Genomic DNA, 24,924 nt, shown 5'->3' with positions numbered 1-24,924 from the left:
AACAGCCCTGTGTCCTGGGGTCCTCTGCCATTGTTTTGATTCAAGCTGTGTTTGACCTACAAACTGGTATAGTTCACTGCAGAGTTGCACCATCAAAGCAGTTTGCTAAACAATGCTAAATTAAATTGAAGACAAACCTTTTGCTGTCACGTACCATTTGGGGACATGCTTTGTATGGATTTGTAAAGAAATACAGAATGACATATGGATAATTCTGGCCAGATAAAACCTATTACTCAAAGCTAAATTGATCAGAACCATGTAACAAATGTTACTCATTTTCTGCTCCGAAACAAAAACACATCTGTGGTGTTAAATCACCTGTGGAGAAGGGGGGGGGGGGAAGGCTTGGGCATAACTCACCTCAATCTTATTGTTTTGCCTGCAGCATTTGTACTGAACTAAAACCTGTATTTTTTGAGATAAACTATATACCTTGTGCTTCATCACTGTCATTGCATTTCCATTTTAACTACTACATTTCAATGGGAAATGAGATAAATATTAAAAACTTAAAGCAGTGCAGAGGTTTGGGATAGCATTCTGTCAGTTTGTTAGATTGTGTCACACTCATCACAATTTAAGTTGCACATAATATTTTCTCCGCACATTGTTGGCGTGTTCAGGCATTGACCTCAACATGCAAGGTCAAAACTGTGGAGCAGGGTCAGGGCTGCATGTTCATGCCCTTCCCTTGATGTACATGGTTCTCCTGTGGAGATCTTCCATTTGTTAATGTGGGGAAAGTCTGCTTACGATGCAGTGCATCTCTGTGTTGTTGTCAAATCCTCCCTTTCAGAGAGCAGCTTAGGGACGAGATGAGAAATTTTGAAATCCACAGAGGCAGGAGCAGAATATGAGCGAGCTAGAGGCTGGAAGCATCTTAGGATTGTAGGTGCTTCTCTGGAGACCTGATGTGGGGCAGAGGATCTGCTGCCTGATAGGAGTTTACATGCTGCTTGCCTCCACCTGTGCTCCACTTGTAAATAAGCCAAATATTACAAAAGCATCATATGTGTCCAGTCTTCTCTTGTCCAAATGAAGCTAAACCAAGCTAATACTCCTCCTGAAACCTCTCACCACTTGGGAGAAGTGAGGAACACATAATACTGTATTTTTTATATAAAAAGTAATGTTTATTAAATATTTTCTTGGTTTATAAAAGTACGTGCATTGTCTCTTTTTCAGGTTGTTAAGTCTTTTCTACAGATCAGTTACATTTGATATGAGACATTAGTGTTATATACGGTATAAGATCAAAGAAGAAGAGAGAGGAGAGATGGGGTGGTGAAACTTACATTCTTTTATATAGTGTATGTATGGGGTTTTGTTGGCTACAGTGAGGTTTGTTTGCATTTGTGAGTGGGGGAGGGATGATTGCGTCATGTAAGTCATCTATTTTCCCATGTCAGTTTCGGTCTGTTGGTTAGCTTTTCTAGGAAGGCTGTTTCCCATGTTATTTGGTACCAGTGGCCCATGTTCACTCCTGACAGATCTCTGCAGTGTCTGGCTATGATGCTTTTGTCTGCTGAAAGTAGGTGGGTTATAAGCTCTTTATAATGTGAATGGACATTATTATCTTGGAAAATATTCAGTAGCGCCACTTCTGGGGTGAATTCTAATACCTGTTAGTTATTTTGCATATCTCTTGTAGGACTGCTGTCCAGGAGGGTTGGATTTTGGGGGATTCCCACCACATGTGAAGGTATGTGCCTGTGGAGGTGCAGCCTCTCCAACATTTTGGCTCCTGGGCTTATCAATGCCAGTTTCGTGGTGTTAGGTACCATCTATAGGTAAGTTTCAGAGTGAGTTTCCTTCTTTCGCCTGAGATGGATTTAAAGGGAGGTTTAGACCACATTCCAGTCCATTGGGTGGGGTTAAATTTCATAGCCTATGTTGTGCTCCCATTGTTTTTGATAGCATCGTGGGGGTTTGTGGGAGCAGTATTTTGTATACTGTGATTACCATCTCCTTGCTGTGTCCTGTTGCTGTCAGGAGAAGGTTTTTGAAGGTAGCCAAGAGCTTAGTGGCTGCTGATTTTACTGCTGGATTGTTCAAGAAGGCGTGTAGTTGGTGGTGCATTAGCCAAGATATTTGGGTGTCCCCTAGTTTGTCTTGTATTTCTTGTGTCGTTATAGGTTTATGTCAGTATGGGTAGAAGTCTTTAAATGATGTAGGCCTTTGGCTTGCCAGGTTTTTATCTGGAGGCTTTGTGCTGCATGTTGGAATAGTGGGTGATGAGCCAGGGGAATTAGTGAGGCTGGGAACAGTTTGCCTACTTTTTCCTTCCATGCTTTAGGCGTGGACTGTGTGAACCTGTTTAGTATTGTGGGGATTTTCTTTAGTTTGTTTTGGAGAAATGGGTACAGTTGAACCTCCGCCTCTTCTTACGGTTGTTCCAGGTCGCAACTGCTGCAAACCCAGAAGTAACTGGCAGGTTTGCTGCCATTCGCACATGTGCAGGAGCGGCGATCGCCATTTATGCATGTGCAGGAGCGGCAATTGCCACCCGTGCCTGCACACAATGGCGCCTCTCCCAGCAACCCATTTCGACCTCCGGACAGACCTCCGGAACGGATTATGGTCGCAAATAGAGGTTCCACTGTATGCTGTTTTGGGGAAGTTTTTGATTGTTCTCTCCAAGTGGAGCCATTGTTTCGTCTCGTCATCTAGAATGTATGGGATTATATGGCACACTTGGTTAGCAATGTAATATGATTCTATTTTGGGGATTCCCCATCCTCCTCCTCAGGAGGGGAGGCACAGGTATTTGGGGCTTATTCTTGGCTTTTTGTGAGAGAAAATAAATGAGTATAGTTTTTTCTGCCATTTCTGGAACTGGGGCTAATACTGTATTTCTAAAGCTAACTGGTATTTATCGGCTCAATTGGCTTTTTAAAAAATCTTCAGGCATTAAGTGTTTTAGCCTGAGTATTAGTATTTTAATACATATGTGCTACTGCTTCACACTTCTGTTTTATAAATTTGGTACAGCTTGGAAGCACAGGCTTTGATCTAACAGAATCCAAGACAGCGTGCCAGGGAAGCTGGCATAATTCCAAAAAAATTGAAAGAGTGGCTTCTAGCTTCTGTTTTTACTTGAGCAATGAATGTGCCAACAAGTGTCCTTTTGGTGCTGTGTATTTACTGCGGATACGTAACTTCAGGAGATGAAATAATACGAATGCTAGCAAGATTGTGGTGTTTGTTTAATGATGGGCTTTTTTTTGTAGTATGGTAAGGTAAAGGTAATGTTACTTTCTTACTTCAAGTCTTTACCATGCCATTACGTCTAGCCATTAAAAAATGTTTTGCAGTATTTGATAATTAAACATTGTCAGGGTATCAAGACACTGTCTCCACCTGACAGCCTGAACATCAATATGTTCATACAAAAAGGTTACTTTTTATTTGTTGTGATCCAGCAGTGACATGAACTGTTTATTGATTTATGTAAGGTTATTCCATTTAGTTACATTGAACATTGTTCAGTTGATCATAAGCTCATTTATTTGGAAGGAAGTCCTATTAGGTTCAAAAGGGTATACTCTGAAGTAAGTGTGCATAATACCACAGTCCCGCAACATGTTTTGATATATTTAAAAGCCATGCTGTTGGCCATTTTAGTATAATGAAGGCTCCACTTGCAGAGCTAAGGAGTGTGTGTTTGGCATTCCAATAACTCTTAATGCTATTCACGCTGCAGCCATAATCCAGCTTGTTGCATATTCCTCTGTTTTGTTGACTACCAGGGCATGTTGCAGGCTGTACAGTGTCAAGAGAGGGTGCTCTGAATCGATCCTATGGATGGTCCATTGTGTCGCCATTGCACAATGAGACTAGGAGCCTCAGGAGGTTTGCCATTTCTAACCACTGGGAAATTTCCCAGAGCGCTGAGGAATCTATCAGATTTTTAAAATGTTCATTATATGCCCCACTTGTAAAAAAAATACTATCTGGTGTGAATGAAAATAGTCATATATGCATTACAAAACAGGAAACATTGCTAGTTTGAACTCCAGTTTTTGATGTTTTGTCCTAACATAGTAAAGTGCCTCTCTTGCCTCACAGGGTGTTATTAAATTAGGGGGTTCACTTTTTTGTTTGTTTCACTGTCTTTATGTATGTGCTCCCCCCCCTCATAAAAGTGATCTGTTGGTTTTTAAAAAAATAAAATAGAATAGTGGCATTTAGCAAGTGTCACTCTGCTTATAGACGACATCCATCAGTGGAATGGGGAGTGAGGCAGTTCTTGCCAATGTATCCTCTCCCTTTCAACTTCATTGAGCCTCCTCAAATTCAGTAGATTTTGCAGAGGAGATAATCTCTCTCTCTCTCTCTCTCTCTCTCTCTCTCTCTCTCACACACACACACACACACACACACACACACTTCCTCATTTTGTTGATGGATGCCTTCCATTAGTGGAACAACACCTGTGGTATTCTGTTGTAAATGCTTCATATAAACTGAAATACCCACTGGGCAGTACTAATGCAGTGGCATTCCATCTGGTGATCTGGCTAGTTCAGACCTTAGAGCCATAGCTCAGGAGCAGAGCATATGCTTTGCATGCAGAAGGTCCCAAGTTCAGTCTGTTGGTAGGACTGGGAAACACTCCTGTCTGCCTGTCACTGAAGGAAACAGTAAGCTAGATGGATGGAATGGCCTGACTTGGTATAGAGCAGCTTCCTAGACCTAACCACTTTTTACATTTTCAAAGAAATCAGTTACATCTGTATGATTGGGCATTATAAATGGTAGTTTGTAATTCTCCTTGAATGACTGACATGACAGCTTTTCACTTTGTTGTTTGATGAAGATGGTTCTAAAAAGATGGAAGACTTTCCTTCCTTCCTTTGAAAATTCATTAGGTTGGGGCTGCAGGTAGTTCCTTGTACTTTTGATAACCAGGCGCTGGTGGCAAATATTGCATCACACTGCTGGGTGTGTGCTTTGTGCAAACAGATTGCTGGTGGAAGAACAGCTGGTTTTTCTAGTTTTGTAAAGAGTCCACTGCAGTAGTCCTCTGTAAGTTGACCAGAAGTACTTCAGCTGTTAGCACTCTGGATACGGTAAGACCTATGTATTTACAACGCCATTTGAAGATTTATTCTCATTTTAAACACACAGTAGCTCTTGTCATACTGTCCAGCAAAATAAGACTTATGAAAAATGTTTTATAAGAATTCTTCTCATAACAGTAGACTTCTTTAACTGAACAGGAAGTTTGCTGCCTGTTTTGTTTTATTTCCTGATGTCTCGGTGAATGAAGCTGGGCTATTTTAAGGTTATAGTTTCTCTTATACCATCTTAAAGTATCGCATTGTTATAGCATAGTTGGCTGATTAGAATACATCACGGCACAATGAAAATACCAGATTCTGCCTGACTGACATTATCCTGGAAGTAACTGCAAGGGTGGATGAGTTTTTATCAGTAGTATCTCTCAGAGTGGTGAATGGCACTATTTAGTGAGAAGAAATGCCAATGAAAATCCTCATTATTACATATTTTTACATGGCTGTTTATTTATATATATTTTAAAATTTTATGTACGGATGTTTTATGATGGCCTATATTCGTAATACCTAATAAAGGTTTGGTGAAAAAAAATTAGAATACTTTCCGATTAAATGTTATTCCCGATTAAATGATATAAATGTAGATCAGGAATGATCCTAATTTGTTGTCCTTTCACAGCAAGACTATTTTTGGGATTTTATCACTAATTTGAACAGAGCACAGTAAAATTACTTCTGTTTTACCTGTGACACTTAAACTGATATGTTGGCTTTTCCTCTAGCAATAAACTGGAATCATAGTTTAGACAGAGACTTCAACAAGCGGGCAGTTTTTATAAATATGATTGATTATGTATGCAGTGCATACTGAGGCAGTTTATTAATGCTTTTGTTGACCAGAAATCAGACTGTTCTTCCTTGCCTGTTCTACTCTTGGAGAATCCCTGCTTATATCTAAGGAAGCAAAAACTAAGAATTATTCAGTGTATTAATAAACAGCACAACATGGTCGTTTCACATATGGAAATATCTCTGTTCAGTACACCATCAATTTAGTGTGCAAACTGACAAGCCAAGAATGGTTTACGCAATAATGAACCATTTATCATGGATCATGCTCACACATGACAAAAATGAGTACGACAAGTAATAATTGATCATTTACTTTACCTAGTCTACAAATCTGTTAAAGAATCACCCACTTAACACTTCACATGTACCCTAAAAATAGCACCCTTGCTCCAGGAGATCTGTTGTATATTGATTAAGAAGGAAAAAGTGAATACAGATCTAAAAGAAGTATTTTCTGTTTGATAGTATTGATCTCCCTTGCCTTCTCTCTTGTATTTACCTCAGAATTAATGGTACCAACTGAGAAACAAGAAAGGAAAATGGGATGGAGAGTTTATTTGTTACCTGCTCTTCACTCTTAAGGTCCCAGGGCAGGTTGCAACATTAAAACACAATATTAAAAACAGTTTAAAACAACTGAGTAAGATTATATTTTTAGTGAAAGAAAATTGTAAATACTGTTTTGAATCTTAGAAGTACATATTAGTAGTTGCCTGCCAAATGACAGATTAGTCATGATTCTCCGTTATGTGGCTAAATCTACGTTTAGTGCAAACTAGCAACTAGTATGAATATATCCTCAGAAAATTATTTTGGCCATGTGGTGGAGCAATCAGATAACTGTTTTCCATTCTTCCAGTTGTTAGGCAAATTGAACTCGCCACATAGTCTGGCTGATTTTGGGTCTGGGAACTGACTGTTAGACACAAGCAGTGTGGGCCGTCTCCAGTTTATTCAGTTGGTAAAATCAGGGCTTGTTCTTGCTGCTTCCATGGATGTACTTTAATACCAGTGGGACAGTCAGAGTCACAGATGTCTACAATGAATGTTGTGAATGTATCAGCACTTAGGTATTTGGTATTGTCTTGAAGACAGCAAACCACTGTTTGATTTCAGCTGCTCATGCAACACACTGATTATGTCAAGTGTCTTATTTTCACTTTCGTTTCCAGGTACAAAGAATCGAAATAACCAGCTTTGGTGGGAAACGATTAACCTGAGGATAATTTATGAATGAAGACCCACAGCATGTTCAGAAGTTCCAGCAAAGCTGCAATGGACACTCAAGTCACTAAGCTGGACTTTGTAACTTTTGGTTGTTTGCAATGATGTGCCTTTAAACTTTATATCACAATTCATGCCCTTCATACTACATAAATTATAAAATAATACAATCGAAGCAACATGTCAAAAAACTTGGAGATTATCAATCTGTCATTTTTACTGGAACATGAGAGGGAAATGATACTGGGAGTGCTGAAGAGAGACGAGTATTTGAAAAAAATTGAAGATAAAAGAATCAGGTAATTGTGAAACTTTCTTCTGAGGTATTTAAACTTCTGAATACTGGAGTTCAGTTTAGATATTTGTGCAGTTTAGATATTTGGGAGTGACTATCGATCAGGGCATGACTTGGAGCGCAAATACCACTGCTCTGGTGAAGAAGGCCCAGCAGAGAATTTATTTCCTCAGACTTTTAAAGAAGAACAATCTGAGTGAGAGACTGCTGGTGTCCTTCTACCGAGGTTTCATAGAGAGCGTTCTTACATACTGTATTTGTGCCTGGTTCTCCAGTTGTACAGCTAGGAAGAGGAAGGTGCTCCAGAAGGTCATAACCACAGCCCAAAGGATTATTGGTCATCCCCTCCCATCTTTGGAAGAACTGTACGGTTCCCGTTGTCTTAGGAAAGCAAACAATATCCTGCAGGATGTATCTCACCCGGGATACAGTCTGTTTGTACTACTGCCTTCTGGCAGGAGATACAGAAACATCAAGTCAAGGACAGACTGAAAAATAGTTTCTACCCAAGAGCTGTGGCCTTCTTAAATGCTGTAACTCGATAGTGTGACCTGGGAGTTTGATGGGTGTGGGTGTGGGTGTGGCTGGAATGTGGTTTGTTTGGTTGTTGTTGTTGTTTTGCTTTTGTTGTTTTTAAGGGATGGCATCCAATTTCGTTGCACTTGTGCAATGTTGCACTTGTGTAATGACAATAAAGAATCTATCTATCTATCTATCTATCTATCTATCTATCTATCTATATGTTGTTGTTGTTGTTGTTGTTGTTGTCCAGTTAGCTCATGGTTACAGTGTAGTTCAGGGTTGGGAAGACACCAGACTTGTGGAATCTACTTTGTTTTTTATTATAACCCTGAGGTCCACCAACCACAGCCAGGTTCAAAATAGTGGCTCAGGTGAGCAGACTAAAGCTAAGAAGGAATTTTGGTTGAGCAATGGGACTTCTCCACTTGCATGCACTCAGTGCCCTTCTGAAATCTTTTCCAGAGGGTTGAGCCCCTAGAGCAGAGTTAGGGTTAGCATGGGAAGGAGAGCAGGAGAACATTTTGTTACACAAGCAGAAACCCTTGCCCTGACGGAATTTTCATTCATATGTGTACAACCCAGGGTACCTCTGAGCACATGCTCAGAATCTGTGATCAGTAGCAGAACTGTCCTCACGAGTTCTCTTTCACACAAAAATCCACTCTTGGTTTCTTCCTCAATAATTCCTTTTCAGCAACCTGATTTAGAAAGGAAAGTTTTTTGTTGCTATTGTTAAGACAGCTGAACATCAGAAACCCTTGCTGATCTTAAAGCTGGTCAGTACAGGCGGTGACCATTTTGCACATGTCCAATTAATGCATGACTGTTGATGCACGGATCCTTTAGGACCTGGAAGAGGGCAGAACAGGGATATGGCATGGCGTAATGGGGTGGGCTTATGTACACTTCACCAATGTGTAGGGGGCCAGGAATGGAACCCCTGCGCAAAATGATTGCTGCCTGTATTTACTTTCCGCATTTGTAAGTTAGTATATTGTGGTTTGTTATTGCTGTCTATAAAATATAACAGGTGGTATTATTCATCTTGCAAGACCCCCCCCCCATAATAATAATAATAAAGAAACCGTTTCTGATCTACTACGGTAGCATCTAGAGATCTTTCAGTAGATTCTGATATGTCCATCTCTAGTTTTGTTCATAAATAGCATGCATCTGTTGTTGACCTATAGGTTAAATTGACTATAGGCTAAGATGATTGCCTTGCTCTGTAATGTTTTATGAGGCCATGTTGACTAATCTTTATCCTCCACTTGGAAAGGTTTAGCTTATTAACCATCACACTGCAGTTTTATGTGCAGTTTCTTTAGTCTATGTAGCATGCTATCCATGTTAACATCCTCACTCTCTGACCCTTAACCTAAAATCTTTTTAAATTTAAGAATGGCTAGCATGAAACTGCCATTGTGTGATAAAAATTAAAAAGGTCTAAATGAAACCAATGTAATTTCTGTCATGCCGGCAATATAGCAAGGTGACAGCTGTTCAAACAGAGAATGTAGCATAATGGAATGCCATAGAACCATAGTTAGAAGGGATCCTGAGGATCATTTAGTCCAAGCTCCTGCAATGCAGGAATCTCAACTAAAGCATCCAGGACAGATGGCCATCCAACCTCTGCTTATAAACCTCCAATGAAGGGGAGAGTCCACCACCTTCTGAGGAAGATCATTCCACTGTTGAACAGCTCCTACTGTCAGAAAGTTCTTCCTGATGCTTAGTCAGAATCTCCTTTCTTGTAACTTGAAGCCATTAGTTCGGGTCCTAGTCTCCAGAGAAGGAGAAAACAAGCTTGCTCCATCTTCCATGTGACAGCCATGTGACAGCCATTTAGATATTTGAAGATGGCTATCATATCTCTTCTCAGTCTCCTCTATACCAGGCTAAGCATATCTAGGTTCCTAAACCATTCCTCATAAGGCTTGGTTTCCAGACACTTGATCATGTTGATTGCCCTCCTCTGCACATGTAGCATGACAAGAATGTGACTTGGTGAGCCTTGAGCTTGGGTGTGCCCCACTCTCCCGCTTAAGCTCTGAGAAGGAGTTTGGAAGCTTTCAGCTCCATTTTTGCTTGGCTTCAGCTTGTCATGTAGACTGAACTTCTGATATATGGTTAATGTTTCTTTGAAACAAGCCAAGTTTCAACCAATGATTTCAAAGTTCCAGTGACATGACAGGTTGTGGTTAAGGAAGAACAGGAGCAAAAGCTTCTGAACCCTTCACAGCTATAGCAGAGGAGAGGGGAGGAAGGGCGGGAGCTAGAGGCTCAGTGCAGCTGATTCACACCATGCTCAACTATGACTTAGCAGATGGGAATCCGATGTGCTCTTCAACTCCGATAAGTCTCAGCCAGCATCATAGGCGCCGACTCCATGGGGCCTGAGGGGGCCCGAGCCCCCTCAAAAATTCATTTGGGGGGCTCCGCCCCCCCAATAATTTAAGAAAATTATTAGTTATATTATGCTTTGTAAAATCACAAAATTATGTTGGTATTTTTTATTTTCCTTGTTTGACAATAGTTACCTTTTAAAATACATTCAGTAATGAGTTAAAACAAAGCCACTCCCGATCTAGAGAGGGGGTGGGGTTGCGGGCTCTCGACCCATCAACAATCTCGCGGGGATTCCCCCTAGCTCATTAATATTCACCGCCCACGGCGGCAGCCAATCGGCTGCCGCAAAGGGCGGGCCCTCACAGGTTCACTTAAGGTCGGGGCAGCCCGGGGCTCGCCCCTTTCGTTCCCCCAGCAGCAGCGGTTTGGAGGTCTTGGGCCCCCCCCAATATTTTTTATAAGTCGGTATGGGCCCCCGCCCCCCTAATATTTTTTATAAGTCGGCGCCCCTGGCCAGCATAGCTAGTGGTCAAGGATGATGTTAGCTAGCAATATCAGGAGGGCACCATGTTGGCTGTTAGCATGATGCATGAACACTGCCAATATCTTTATTATGACCAAGTGAAAATGGCAAAAAACAATGAGCTAGCTTTCAAGTTTCACAGTAAGCTTGAATTTAGTTTTATTGTCCACCCAGGTATATCTATCTACCTACACACACACACATCTCCAAATCAAACAAATTTCATGTGAAGATTAGGATAATAGGCAACAAATTAGATTGCACACAGAGAGAAATGTCCAGCTCAAATTCAAAATGCAGGGAAGTGGGTGGCTAACAATTTGCTCTTATATAGACTTAGTCACTCCTAACCCCACCAACTTCAATCATTAACTCTTCTAGGATCAGCTGTAAGCAAGATGAAGCAAGGGTTCAATAAACAGAGCAGAATGCACTTAGTGACTATTCACCGTTGAATGTCAATAGAACTACATGGCTAGAAAAAGTAAAAGCAGGAAAGGTCCCTAAAGGCTAAGAATCCATGACCATTAAGAGTACAGTAGAACCCATCTATGCTTTTCCTGGAATTGCTACTTAGTCATAACCCATTTCTTAGCTCCACTTCCGTGTAAATATGTGCTTACCTGACCTTCTGAATATCCAAATGTTCCACATGGCTGAATCTGGACTGAAAATTCCAGCAGTGTAGCTGGTGAACGCTATGTTAACTGAGCTCTCATTTCAACTCTCTAGTATTTAAATTTGCATTAGGACCCAGTGCGTTCTATTCAGGTGTCTAAAATGTCAGGTCTTTTCATGTGCTGCGGTCATCTGCTGATACTCTCCTCTGAGTGCTTCTGCCGCTATTGGTAAGGTCAACTGTGACATGGGCATCATTGGTTGTGGTGCCAGGCTAATACTGGTTTTGTCTCCCAGCCCTTAAAAAAAAATAGAACTTTTTTTTCCCTTTGGTCCTCCTGCTGCTTTTCATTTATTATGGAGATCTGGTGCACATGTGTTTCATGTTCAAACTTCTGTTCTACCTCTGAGGATAAGGAAAGATGCAAAATATGCTATAATGTGATATGTACCTTGAGCATAAGATTTGTATGTTCAGGACACAATTCTGCACTTCACATTCAAGCACCACCTCAACTTACTGCACTCATTTCCAAGTATACTAAGGAAAACCTGGGATAATGCAGGGTCTCCTTTGAACATTGAGATCCCAGGTTTTCTTCAAACGGCAGGAGGAAAGATGCAAGACCCATTGTAACGGGACTTCAGAACATTGTTCTTTACAGGTATTCTTAGACTTTTATGCATTTAATTCCTTTTAATTTATTTTAGTCTTAAAAATTAGTCAGTTCTGGTTTTGGGCAAAAGATGTTTTTCTACAGCACATAACTGCTTATTCTACTGACGCACAGTGTTCCTTTTTCCGTAGTGTTTGACACAGCTAGATAGTGGCTGTTTAGAAAATGTGCTCATGGTAGATTGAGATAGGATGACTCATTCTCCTCCTCCATCTCTTGTACTCTTGGAACACTTAATTCCTCCAATTTTGAAATCAGAGCACATTGTCACAGTTGTTCAGTGATTCACTCTTGAATACACCGCAAGGAAATATGGAAGGAAGTTTATATAAAACGCAGCTGTCTGAGTTTGCTTTATCATAAACGACGGAAATTGTGAAGTGGGGCATCTTATTTGTTTGTCTACATTTGTGTCCTTACCTTTCTCCAAGGGCCTTTCAGTTGCATTCCTGGGGCTCCTGCATAATTCCTTCTAGTTCTTGGCTAGGTCCAGATTTATTTATTTAATTAAAACAATCATACCGCTTGGTTGTTTTAAAAACTTCAAAGCGGTTAGCTAAGATCTGCTTAGCCTTAGAGAGGAGCCTAGAACAAGTACCTTCAGACCATTATCTGGTAATTCATAAAGCTTTGCACTGGGTTTTTTCCAGGTTTTTGGGGGGGAGGTGTGGTATGGAAGTTTTTATAGGAACACAGAACTGGAAAGCAGAAAGGGAAAAAGTTGGCATGCAGCTTATTTATTTTGGCATTTATATGCCACCCAGGAAGGTTCTTTTCTGTCATAACTCTTTGCAGACAGACAGACAGTTCCCAAATTGTTAACCTTTTGTCATTAAAACCTAACTGATTTCCAACCTTTATTTCTTAAGTTTGTATCCAAAGTGCCGTTTGCAAAGCTACATGCTGTGGGACATATTAAGTCTTACTTGTGATCACATGAAGTCTCTCTGCCCATGGCACCCATCAAACCTCTCCTAAAATTCAGAGGACCTTGTTCCTGAGCAGTCAGTGAAGGTTTCCTGTTAGTTTCCAGCACATGGTGCTCAAAGGTATCTGGATTCTGGACATCCATGACAGATAGCCGTCCAACCTCTACTTAAAAACCTCCAATAAAGGAGAGTCCACAACCTTCTGAGGGAGTCTGTTCTAGTGTCAAACAGCTCCTACCATTAGAAAATTCTTCTTGATGTTTAGTCAAAATCTCCTTTCTTTCGTAATGCTGGTCTGCCAGATTTGGTAGAATCAAAATAATGGCAAAGGATTGATCCAGACAGAAACTTGAACAAATGAGTGTGGAGAACATCAGAATAAGAATTATTCTATTATTATCCTAGCAGAGTTGCACTCTTATCCTTCTGAAGCAAGTGTCATGAATTTTTATAGCAGATAATAATTTTGATCATTTGGGGCTATCCAATCTCTAGAAGAGAAAAATGCATGTAATACAGTATTTCTCATTTCAAGTGTTTTGTGAGTCAGAAATTACTTTGCTCTTTGATTTACTGCGGCTTTGCAAGCTTTGAATAATTGTGTTGAGGAAAATTGGCAAAGCTAAAGCCTAATAATAATAATAATAATAATAAGCAGGCTGAAGACCCATACCAAACATGCATTAATGTGACATGCATTGAGACATTGAGCCAAACTGAACAGAGCTCTTTCTTTCACTTTAGGGCAATCAATTTATGGCACATTTTCCAGCCATGTTGTATATACAGGATGTATTTGCATCATGCTTAGCATGTGTTGGTGGGACCACTGCTATTCTGCCAGAGAAGAAATTGCCTTTGACTGAGCTTCCCATCAGTCATGTCCTGCCTTCACATGTGGGCTTAACCCCCTTACAAGAGGCGCATGATGTTCAGAAAGGCCTTATTGTTATCTGTGCAACATGTTTTGGCAAATAATGAGCAACATAAATAAAAATGTAAAGTAAGCGCAAATTTTGGTGAAGTTCTAGATCACAGGATAATATAGTGCATATTTAAATGCCCTTCATATTCAGCAGTGGATGCTTCCCTTAGCTCCAGAGGATTATGGTGATTGCTGAAGAAAGGGATGCAGTAGAACATTCATTATGTTATGAATGTCTTTTGAGGACTGGAATTTCAGTCTCTACACTGCAAGGACTGGGACCATAGTAGCATAAATTGTGCCCTACAGTCATATGCTGAGCAGCTCTGTAAGGGCTGACTGTTCATTTCATTTTCTTAAGTACACACACAAAAATTTTCATTAATAATCTGTTGCTTTAGTAATGAAGAGCTTAATATAATGTATTGCATTTAATTTCAGAAATATGACAAAAGGCTTGGATTAAAATGAGGCCAGCATGTTCTTAATGAGCATTGATATTTCATCACCTAGAGCTTTTGTTTTATACCCTGACTTAATTTAATAGTTCATAACATGCCTTTTCTCCCCTAGTGCCAGATAGATTGTTATCATTTTGGGATTATCTTTAGCCTTTGTCCTTTAATTTTCTTCTTTTCCTTTTCACCAGATTGTTAAAGTGTGTGTCGTTAAGTCTGCAGCCAGAGACAAGGGAGAAACATAACTCGGACTGCAGCACAAGGGATGGAAGGTTAAACCTTCCCTTCCTGCATATTGCAGTCCCATCAAATCACTTTTCAGAGCTTTTATTCCCCACAGGCTAGAAGAAGTGGATAGTTAAACTACAGAACTCTCTCCCACAGGAGGCCAAGTTGGCCACCAACTTGGAAGTTGTGGAGAATGTCAATATTTTTGAATGTCGCTATGAAATTACGTCACCATAGGTCCTAAGAGCCCTCTTTGTACCTCATGATGTTTTATCCTAAAGTATCTCCTACTATGGGTCATTAACTGTGTTGTGTTCTGATCCATGTATATGATGTACTTTTCATGCCAATAAAGGAGATTGATTGATTGATTGATTGAACAGTCATCTTTATCTCACAAAAATCCTGTGATCATTACATCTTAGGAACAGAGTTCAAGAGATAAGAAACTGCCCGAGGTTAGGTACTGAATCTTGCAGACACTGATAAAAGTGAATTAATATCCCAGCCTGGTATCCATACTAGAGAGTAAGGTTAATATTTTCTCCCAATGTATCATTGCACCCAAAGGATGGAGAAGGTAGGACATTTATCTCTGCATAACTAAGTGTGAAAGCTGCTTGTGTTTCAGAGTCCTTTTATATATGTGCTCTGGATAATTTGCTTCTGCTTCAGCCAGAAATGGTTTTAGTAGATGTGATATTTTTAAAAGTAGATTAAGAGCATTAGGCAGAGTGAGGCTTCTGCCTCAGGTGACTTATGTTGTAGGGCTGGCGAGTGGTGGCAAGGCTATGCTGCAGCAATGAACCCTCTAAGTTCGCCTGGATGCTGTTCACAATGCTAGTGCTGAAGTAAGATTCAATTGCCAGTCTGTTCTACTTATGTACGTAGAATGGAGGGTGCTGTTTTGTATTTCACCTCAAGCCGCACAATGTTTGGATCTAGTCCTGACCAAAGTACATACATACATACATACATACATCATGCTCAAGGCAGCGTACAACGTGAAAAAATTACATAATTGCAAATGTAACAAAAGTAGTCATAAACAATAAATAAAACATCAAAAAGTATACAACAAAATTAAACAATTTCCACATAAATCATAAGAAGATCTAAAATAAAGATACAAAAATATAAAATCAATAACAGCAATAATTCCTCCGTCAACAAAACTCCTAAACCAGAGCTTTCCAAACTGTGTGTTGTGACATGTTACTGTGTTGGCTGCAGTGTGTAGATGTGTCATGCAAAAGTTCCCCGCACTCCTCCCAGGACTGGAAAGGGATTAGTTTAATCTCTGGTTTGCTAGTAAAACTGAATTACTGTGTTGCGAAATGATGCATATCTAAAAATTGTATCACCAACATGAAAAGTTTGGAAAGCAGTGCCCTAAATAAAGTTGTAATCAGAAATTATTTTGATGGCTCTGTCACACATACAAGCCACTAGAATTTAGGTTTTTATAAAGCAGTGAATACTTCAAGTCACTTTTCTTAACTTAAGTTTGTTGTGTTTCTTTCCAGAAAACTGAAGAATGAGTTACTGGAAGCCAAAAAGAAAGGTGGACGGCGTTACCAGGAAGACGACGGCAGGGTCTGCATTCGGTGTCGAAAGAATTTGGGCTTAATCTTTGATAGAGGGGATCTCTGCCAAGCATGCGGACTCAGAGTTTGCAACAAATGTCGTATTGTGGGAATTGGTGGCAACTGGAAATGCACAGTGTGCGATAAGATTGCGTAAGTTTTGTTCTTGGACACACTTGGATGTCAACTCACATTTTCTGATCTCCAGTTACAATGCCTTTGACAAGCAGTATGAACATCTAGGTGATGGAGGGACTGGGCTGATAAAGGCATGTTTGATCCTAATTTGAGCTAGAGAGACTCTTAAAGTGTCTCCTGCTAGTATGAGGGTTGTCTCCTGCTAGTATCTTCACTTGAACCCACCCTCTGCAGCTATTGTTGTTGTTTCAGATGTTTCTGGATTTTAATTCCCATTGTCATTGACCATGTTGACTGGGGCTGATGCGAGTTCCCCACCCCTGCACTAAAGTGTAGTATGTTTGTTCTTATTCTGCCACTCTGCTAAGGGGAACACCATACTTACATAGTAAGGGTAGGTTAGACTGAGAGATTGCAGTTGCTCCAAGGGGAGCAGTGAGTCTTTGTCTCCCGGGTCCTTATTATTGCTTTAAAGGTTAGCTCATGCTTCCTTAATAGTTTGCATGTGGAAGTGCCTTTTTGTGCCTAATGTCACCATGGAAAGATGAAGAGAGGATTGTTGGTAAATATTGGCTTGAGGAAACTAGCATTTTTAAGGACATTGTGGCTCTGCTGTAGGCCATGGTAGCAATCAGGGAGGTAGCTCTTGTAGAAGAGCATAATGGCTGCCCAGGACCACGAAAAAAGGTCAAAGCAAATTCAGCACAAATTACATGAGTGTGATGAGCAAATTCAGCTGCTTGTTAGGGAGCTCTTGAGAATAAAGAGCTCCCTGAATTTCAGAGCATGCAGCAGTAAAATTATATCACAAAGCACTTTACTAAGCAATGTAGGCTGGGAATTAAATGCAAAATAATGGGTTTGGGGTGGGGAGAATCCCAAGCATCTTTTAACAGAAGAGGGAAAGATGAAAGAGAAAATACTGAGTTTTTATTAAGGAACAGGTCTCCATTGTACTTTGCATGCATGAAAATTTTAAAATAAGCACTTGTCTTTCTAGAATGCTTTCCCACTTCCAGCACATAATTTCATTTTAGCTGGTGAAGGGCAAAGCGCAGGGTTCTGTTTTTAAGTTAACTTTGTTGCATGGCGATTGTGAAATGTAGCATAAAGATTTAAACACAGTTGCAATTAAACAGCTTATGTGGGAGTTGTATAGGTATATGCTCTTAAAACTCTATTCATGAAGTGTCCTACATTCAGTGACAGTAGTTTTCAAATGTAAGTTTCTACCTTTAGAAGAACATTTTCTGTATTGCTGAGGAACTCCTAACTATCAGAATCTCAGCACTTTGCCAAAGATCTGCAGCATATTTTAGGGACCAAATTGGACCTTTACCAGTCCTCTGTATGAACTGAGTGGGTTCTAAAGTATAGGTAACACTCTCCTCTGCAATGCACTGCAGGCTATGGCCTTTTCCCAATTTATAAGACAATCATATCTCAGGTATAGGTGTCTGTCATCACTGTTCTTGTCATTGAGAAAGTTGTAAGTTCCTCAGCACACAGGAGTGATGAACACACATCTAGTTAGGATGCCATAGGAACGGTGGTGGTAGATTGGTGAATTCTAAGTCCAGATTTATCACAATTACATAGAAATTAGAGGATCCAGTTAAAAAGCATCCAGTTAAAATGCCACAGTATTTTTTACAGTTCATTTGAGGGAGAGACTGTAGGGAGGTAACCTTGCAAAGGTCTATCTTTGAGAGCCCTTTGGCACTTAGTATAAACCTTCTGAGTGTGCATGATTGGGCAGCTCCAGTATTAAAACACACAGAGGCCTGCTGCCATTTAGCTTGGCACAAAGCAATTGTAAGTGGATAGGGCAGGTGACCGCTAAGTGTTTCATATCTAATACATTCACATTATTACTGAAGTTAGAGTACCTCAACATTTGCATTTATTCTACAGTTTTAGCAAGTTGAGTAAATTTTCTAGACCAACAGAAGACAGTGAGTGGAACAGTCAGCCTAAGTTGCCATCATTATAAAGGAGCAGCCTAAGATGTGGGTGGAGGTTTGTGTGCTTGCAAACAAATTAAAATTTGGGTTCTATTCTAGTCGAATGGCTCTCTCTATTTGGTAGAGAGTGCTAATTATACCAGACAGTTGCCACATTCAATAAGACTGCAAGACATAAATATGGTTTTAGGCAGTAGATTGGAATGGAGCAATGATGATTCAGAATGCAGCTATATAGATTGTGTATTTCTAGTTTTCACAGCTCAAACATTTCTCTTTCTCTGCAGTGTTAAGTTGTTATGATGTTCATGGACATCCTGGATTCTGCGAGTTATTAATCAAAGAATTGTATAGGTAGCACAGTTGAGCACCACATGAGAGCAGAGGTTTCAGCCTCTTGGTCAATCCATGAAAGCAAAGAGGTTTCTGTTGATATCATAAGCAGAGGGAAGGAGTGATGACACCTTTGCCAAAGGTCTCCTTCTCCCTCTGGTGCAGTACCATTATTAGATCTCATAGAAGTTTCGGGAAATGAGATGAAGTGCTCCTTTATTCTTCCTATATAAGACTCTCTAGTAAGGGCACTGAGTGGGGAAGGGGTCCCTTTTCAAAGCATAAAGAGGCTTTATTTTTGCTCCCCGGGGCAGCACTGTGGAATGGAACTATCTTTGTTCAGTAATGTCTACAGCTGGTGAATGAATTATAGCTTGGGCCCTTACTAAAAGTGATGGAGCTGAGCATACCTTGAAACTACAAACCTCTTCTAGTTTCTTGTGTATGTTGAACCCATTCTGGGTGGGATTGTGCTCTCATGGAGGAAAAACAAAAGAAAAGCAGGTTTTCAGTTGAAGAGGTGCCTTGAAAAGCTGTGTAGGAGTTGTGAAACGAGGACTTCTTTTTAAAAGGTTTGCGTTTCTGTTCCTGACATAGTTCAGAATAAGGCACTGACTGTACCGTGAAGCAAAAGCTCCATCCTGACAACATTTGCCAAGGTGTCATGGAAGCTGCCTAATAGAACAGTTTGCTTGGCATTTGCTTGTGCAGAATGGGCAGCAGTTATACCTGAAAATGCCTCGTATCCAAAATGAAACCTGAGCACACCTGATCGCCTGGCTGCTAGTCTGTTATGGTTGGACTACAAAGGCTGCTACATTCCCAGGACAATCAACATCCTGGAGATTAATAGTTTTGATAAGGTCGTTTGTTAGCAACTTTACTCAGGTGTCTAAACATTGGTTATCAAAGGGAATTGAAGTTTCGGAACACTGCTCTGTGATTATTTCTTTGCAGAATAAAAGTGAGCAGAAGGAAATGGAAACGTTCAAAGGGTAGTAAGAACGGTTTCCAAAATACCGTAGCTTCTTGTATTCTACCTGTGTCTATCTTGATATCAAAGGCCTTGTTTGTATTCTCTGTTAGCTTAACCTTCCCTAGGCAGGGCAATACCCTTGACTTTTGAACCTATTTGTGTATATCTTTTGTTTTAAATTAATGCAGTATCTGTGACTAATATCATTCAATCCTGGAACTGAGCAACCACGCTCCCTGCCAGACAGAACTGGTGTTAGAGATTGTATCATTGGGCAACTGCTGAGGCCCCCACACATGTAGGGACTCCACTTCCAGCCCTGCCACTGCAACTTCTCCTTGCTGATGAATCTTGTTCACCTGTCCTCTCTGAGCATGCAAATAATGACTAGAGTCAGAAGATTGCAGCATCCTCCAAATTGCTTTGCCCATGCCTTCTGGGAGGTTGTGTGGATTGGGCCTAGAGGGAGAAGGCAAGCACAGTGGTGGCTGTGGCAAGGTCTAATGTCATATTTGTATAAATCTTCATAGAGGTTTAATTCTGTCCTCAACGAAATTTGAGAAGGTGGTGGGAACTGAATTGGGACTTAGAAACTGAAGAAGAGGCATGGAACAGACTGTGAACAAAAATGCCATAAAATTCCTTATTGGCAACAACCAGAGAATGAGCCTTTAAAATTTTGCTTGGCTGGAACTTAATACCTAGATGCCTAGCCTATATAAAACTGAACTGTTCTCTTAGGTTTGTGTTTTGTTAACTTGGCTCTTTTTGTCCTTTTCCTCCTTCTTTTTTAGTTCATAATTTATCTATAAGGGATCACATGTTGTGGAAATGTGTATACATTATTAAAAGGAGATTAAATATGAGCTCTAATTCTGGTTCCTCTGCCTGTTTCGTAGCCAATAGATTTCTAAGGGCTAAACATAAATGTTCGGCTAAATATACTTTGAGATGTTACCCTTGTCTGACCTTATCATGTAGGCCCAGTTCCTTATTTAATTTTCTGCTAATGTTTAATAAAGCAATATATATTTCTTGGGTGGATGGAGTTAATCGGAGTACTTGTTTACATTGATTGGATCAGATTGTGCCATTTTCCTTTCTCTTCTCATTCAGGCAGCTTAGGATAGTTACAGGTGAATGGTTTTTTGAAGAGAGAGCAAAGCGCTTCAAACAATCCACCCTCCTTGGAAGTGATGTCGTTAGAAGGTCTATCCAACGCAAAGCCCCAGGTAAAAATAACAGGAGGAAAATGTGTTTGTTCTTCCTATGTATAGCTAAAGCCTTGTTCCCCTAATTGATGGTTAAAGTCTTAGTGCTGCATAATGAGCTGGCGCTTGCTGACGCCTTTTTAGTATTGAAACTTTTTTTTAATACAATGGAAACCCCTTGGTCCCCTATCCAAGAGACTACTCTGGCCCACACCTACTTTGTTTTAGCAGCACCAGAACATAAAAGACTCCCACACTACTTAGTCAAAAATATTTATATGCCACAATCCTGTCCTACTGAAACCAGTGAGTTGTGTGCATCTGGGCTCAGGATTGCTGCCATGGCTTACAGCAAAGTATAGACCCTCTCATCATATGCCACACTTGGAGGGGTTTTTCCTGTACATGCCTGTGCACATGGGTTCCATGTGCAAGCACAGGATTTCCTCTTGTAGCAGAGAATATTGCCTCCAGCTCATTATAGTATTCAGACTCAGAGTTCTCAAAAGCTTTCCTTTATACACTGAACTATGTATAATACTGTAAGGGGGATTATCCTGCCATTGGGCAGCTTTCACCTGCCTGTTATTTCCCAGCTTTTTTGAACTACAACTAGACAGCTGGAGGGCACTAGTTTGGTGAAAGCTGGCATAATGCAGCTAATTCTGCATGCATACATTATGAATGATGCAAGATGGGATTGTCATAATGCATGCTGGTGGCCCTGCTAGGTGTGTAATACACTCTAGTCTGAACAGTTGCAATTCTCGTAGTTCTGTTCTATAAAAAACACAGTTGTTGCAAGGGGTGTGTGGGTGTGTGGGTGTTCAGCTTTGTAATGAGAGTAATGCTTTTTATCTTTTGAATGTCTAAAATCTTGGTAACGTGTCTACTAGGGTATATTGAATTCCCCTAGTAGGAGTTATTTATTTAACAAACTGTATATACTGCTTGATACTAAGAAAACCTTTAAGGCATACTTACTACCTATCAGAGATGTGGTAGCATCTACATTAGCAGGTGATTGAACTGGATAACCTCTGAAGTACCTTCCAACCTTATGATTCTGTGACCAGTGTCTGCTTCTTCTTTTAAGTGCCTGGTTCTCTTGTTCATGTCACTTTTTAAAAAAATAAATCTGCTATTCCTGTTTGTGTTTTTCTTCTTGTTGTGTCATTTCTACCACCCCTCTCGTTATTTGCTCATGTTAGCTGCATTGGGCACTTTGTTTGAAACACAGCGGTGAGATTAAAAAAGATTAGATGATAGGGATGTAGTCAGTGAGTGAGAACAAAACTCTGGACTTATGGGCCATTGGCCTTATCCATATGCTCTTACGTTCTTCAGTTGTGGATGCTTCTGTACTTGGAGACCATGTTCAAATGAATGGTGTGTTGGTGTTTCACTTTGGACAGCTGGTTTAAACTTCTTGTTAAATCAGTGGGAAACTTGCCTTTGATCCCCTTTATTATTTTAAAAGTGCCTTTTTTTCTTTTTAAGATCCTTCCTCTGAAGCTACAGGAGGAAAACTCAAAGATCAGTCTCCAGAGAGTTCAGAGGAGACTTCAAAGCAAGATGTGCTTGCTTCCTTTTCAAGTGGGGCAAAGTCAGTCTTCAGTGGGCACAGAAATATTGGGTAAGGCAACAGTTTATAATCTGAATGCTGAAGTGGATTTCTGTTTAGATTCACTCCAGAGCATTCCATCATTTGGACCCGATGACTGAGACCTTTTTCTTTCAGCAAGGATTTGTTGTTTGCTTCATTTATATTTGAAACATTTAAAGGATGTGTAGTTCCTAACTGGATTTTCCTTTGATAAGAGATTCTGAAGCAGCCTATGGAGGGGCTCCCTTTTGTGTGGTGTTTGTGGCTTCCTCAGATAACTTTCTTGGCATTCAAACAAAACGTTTCTTCCATCTTCCTGACTAGAACCACAAGGTGGTATTTGCTATGCATCGTAAAAGGGGCTTCCCCCTCTCCCTCAAAATAACAGAACTTGGGATTAGTCCGTGAAACTAATTGACAGGAAATTGATAACCACCCAAAGGAAGTACTTCTTCACACAGTGTATGGTAAATTTGAGGGGTACACTGCCATGAGCTACAGTGGTGGCCTCTAGCTTAAAGGAAATTAGACAAATTCAAGATGGCTGTATACCAGATCCTTGTTCAAAGGTAGCATAACTCTGAATGCTGGTTGCTAGGGAACTGTGTCCTGCTTCTTGGCTTCCCGGGGGCATTTGGTCGGTCACTGTGGGAGACAGGATGCTGAACTAGATAGGCCCTTAGCCTGATGCAGCAGGGTTCTTCTTATGTCCTTAAAATATTGAAGATCCAGTAATGTCCTAATGACAACACTGAATCCACTTGCCTTCTTTTCTGCTACTGCTATGAAATGTGTGCAACAGCAAATGGGGCACTGGCACAAGGAACAGACGGTGCAAATTTAGGTTGTGTGTGAGTGTCTCATTGCACCATGTAGTGTTTATTTAAAAATAAAAATAAAAATGGTAAGGCCTTAGAAAATATTTAACAGATCTGGTAGTTAATAAATATTTTTATGAGTGAATGGGAACCCTTACAGCCCCTTCTCAAAGCCAAAACATAACGGAAGACACAGGATAATTACTGCTGTTCCTTCTTTGTTTTGTACAGTTGAAGCACACAAATCCCTGAGATTCTGCTTTTGGGGATAAAGGCCAAACCCAGTAGAGTGTAAATATTAAATGATGCTTTACTTTTGAAAAATTGCAATACTTTAGAAAAATTACTTGTCTTTCATGTTATCTCTATTATAGCAGAAAATTGCACAGTGCTACAGTTTAGATACATTCTTTCATTAACTTTCACCTTTGTCACAATATCTAAACTTGTTTTTGAAACTTGATGTGAAACAAAATGCAACAAGCTTACATGAAAATATACCATGGTGTACAGTTCTCATGAGCATCTTAAACAGAAAAAAGGAAAACTTATGTATAATCGCTATATGGATCCTGTATTTTGATTGATGTCTCCCTGGTTGCCTTGACCTTTCTATTGAACAGAGCTTTATTCAAGGCTAAAGGAGAAATCGCAGTTGTGAAGGCAGAAGATGGAAGAAGCATCAGCTCAGATGTTGATGTCCAGAGTATAAATAGTGCTGATAGGTAAGAGAAATGGTATGACCTTTGTACGGTTGAACTTAATTTCTCCACTGGCTTCAGAAACTGATACAGATATTGAAATTACTGTAGTCCTTATTTCTTCTTCTTTTTGCTAAAGCCACTCTGACTTAAGGTTCTCTGATGCTCATTTTCTACATGCACACATTTTTCTGGCAAGTTGTAAAGCAAGGTGTGGTCTTGTGTCAATTTTGTTTGCTGGTGGTTAGAGGGGGAGGTGGTACTGAGCCCTAGTAGTCAGTCAGCTGCACTCATCATCCCCAGCCAGCTCAGCCAGCAGCCAAGGATGATGGGAATTGTAGTAGAACATCTGTGGATCCAAGTTTGAAGAACATGGCACTAAAGAATACAAGCTGTCATTGTAAGTGATCCTGTTTGCCATCTCACTACTTCCCTAAGAAGTCTTTATGGGGTAGGCGGGGGAGGGGGGTTGATGGTTGTTCACAGCAGTAAATTAGAATGTGATATGGCATAATCAGCCAAGCAAAAATGTAATTTGGGTGTCATTTCTAGTATATGAATGGAATTACAAAAAAAAGCAGAAAGGTTTTTTAGACAGTGAAGTGATGTGTTTTTAAGTTAAAATGTCAGTTGCATTTAAAAGTAAAGTTATTCTATTATACAGCTTTTTATTCAATTTCCTGGCAAATGAGGATGGATTCCTTCATGAATACCAAATATAAAATTCCCATTGCTGAATTTTGAAAAGATACTGGCTTTCTCAAACCTTAGTATTATTGAACGGAAGGATAGTAGTGTTCTGAAATGTGCGTGTTTTGAAATGTCACAAAAATCAAATTGGGGAAGCATTGGAATGCAGTTCAGGTCAGGAATCAACAGCTTGAGACAAATAAAGCAAATTGGAGCATTGCTGCTCTTGAGCAGACAGGGCAGACAGATGGAGGTATTTCGAGCAGCTGAACAG

At 40.2% G+C, this 24,924-nt stretch overlaps 1 protein-coding gene across 5 annotated transcripts in view; it reads left to right on the top strand.

Moving 5' to 3' along the window:
- The window catches only part of SYTL5 (synaptotagmin like 5), a 66,586-nt gene that overhangs the window by 21,282 nt on the left and 20,380 nt on the right, over positions 1-24,924 (top strand). For 3 of the 5 annotated variants that reach the window (XM_081858863.1, XM_081858867.1, XM_081858865.1), the window contains exons 2-6: positions 7,049-7,399; positions 16,154-16,366; positions 20,741-20,856; positions 22,336-22,471; positions 23,883-23,984. In XM_081858863.1, the coding sequence (XP_081714989.1) occupies positions 7,281-7,399; positions 16,154-16,366; positions 20,741-20,856; positions 22,336-22,471; positions 23,883-23,984 (686 nt within the window). In that variant the 5' untranslated portion in view covers positions 7,049-7,280. Of the gene's footprint in view, positions 1-1,729; positions 1,794-5,011; positions 5,076-7,048; positions 7,400-16,153; positions 16,367-20,740; positions 20,857-22,335; positions 22,472-23,882; positions 23,985-24,924 lie in introns of those variants that run through there. The other 2 variants (XM_081858866.1, XM_081858864.1) reach the window with 2 other exon arrangements.

The sequence above is a fragment of the Podarcis erhardii genome (assembly GCF_964252035.2).
Source record: "Podarcis erhardii genome assembly, chromosome: 4".
Lineage (NCBI taxonomy): Eukaryota > Metazoa > Chordata > Lepidosauria > Squamata > Lacertidae > Podarcis > Podarcis erhardii.
Note: the sequence above shows the minus strand (reverse complement) of the source record. Positions and strands in the feature narration are given on the sequence as shown.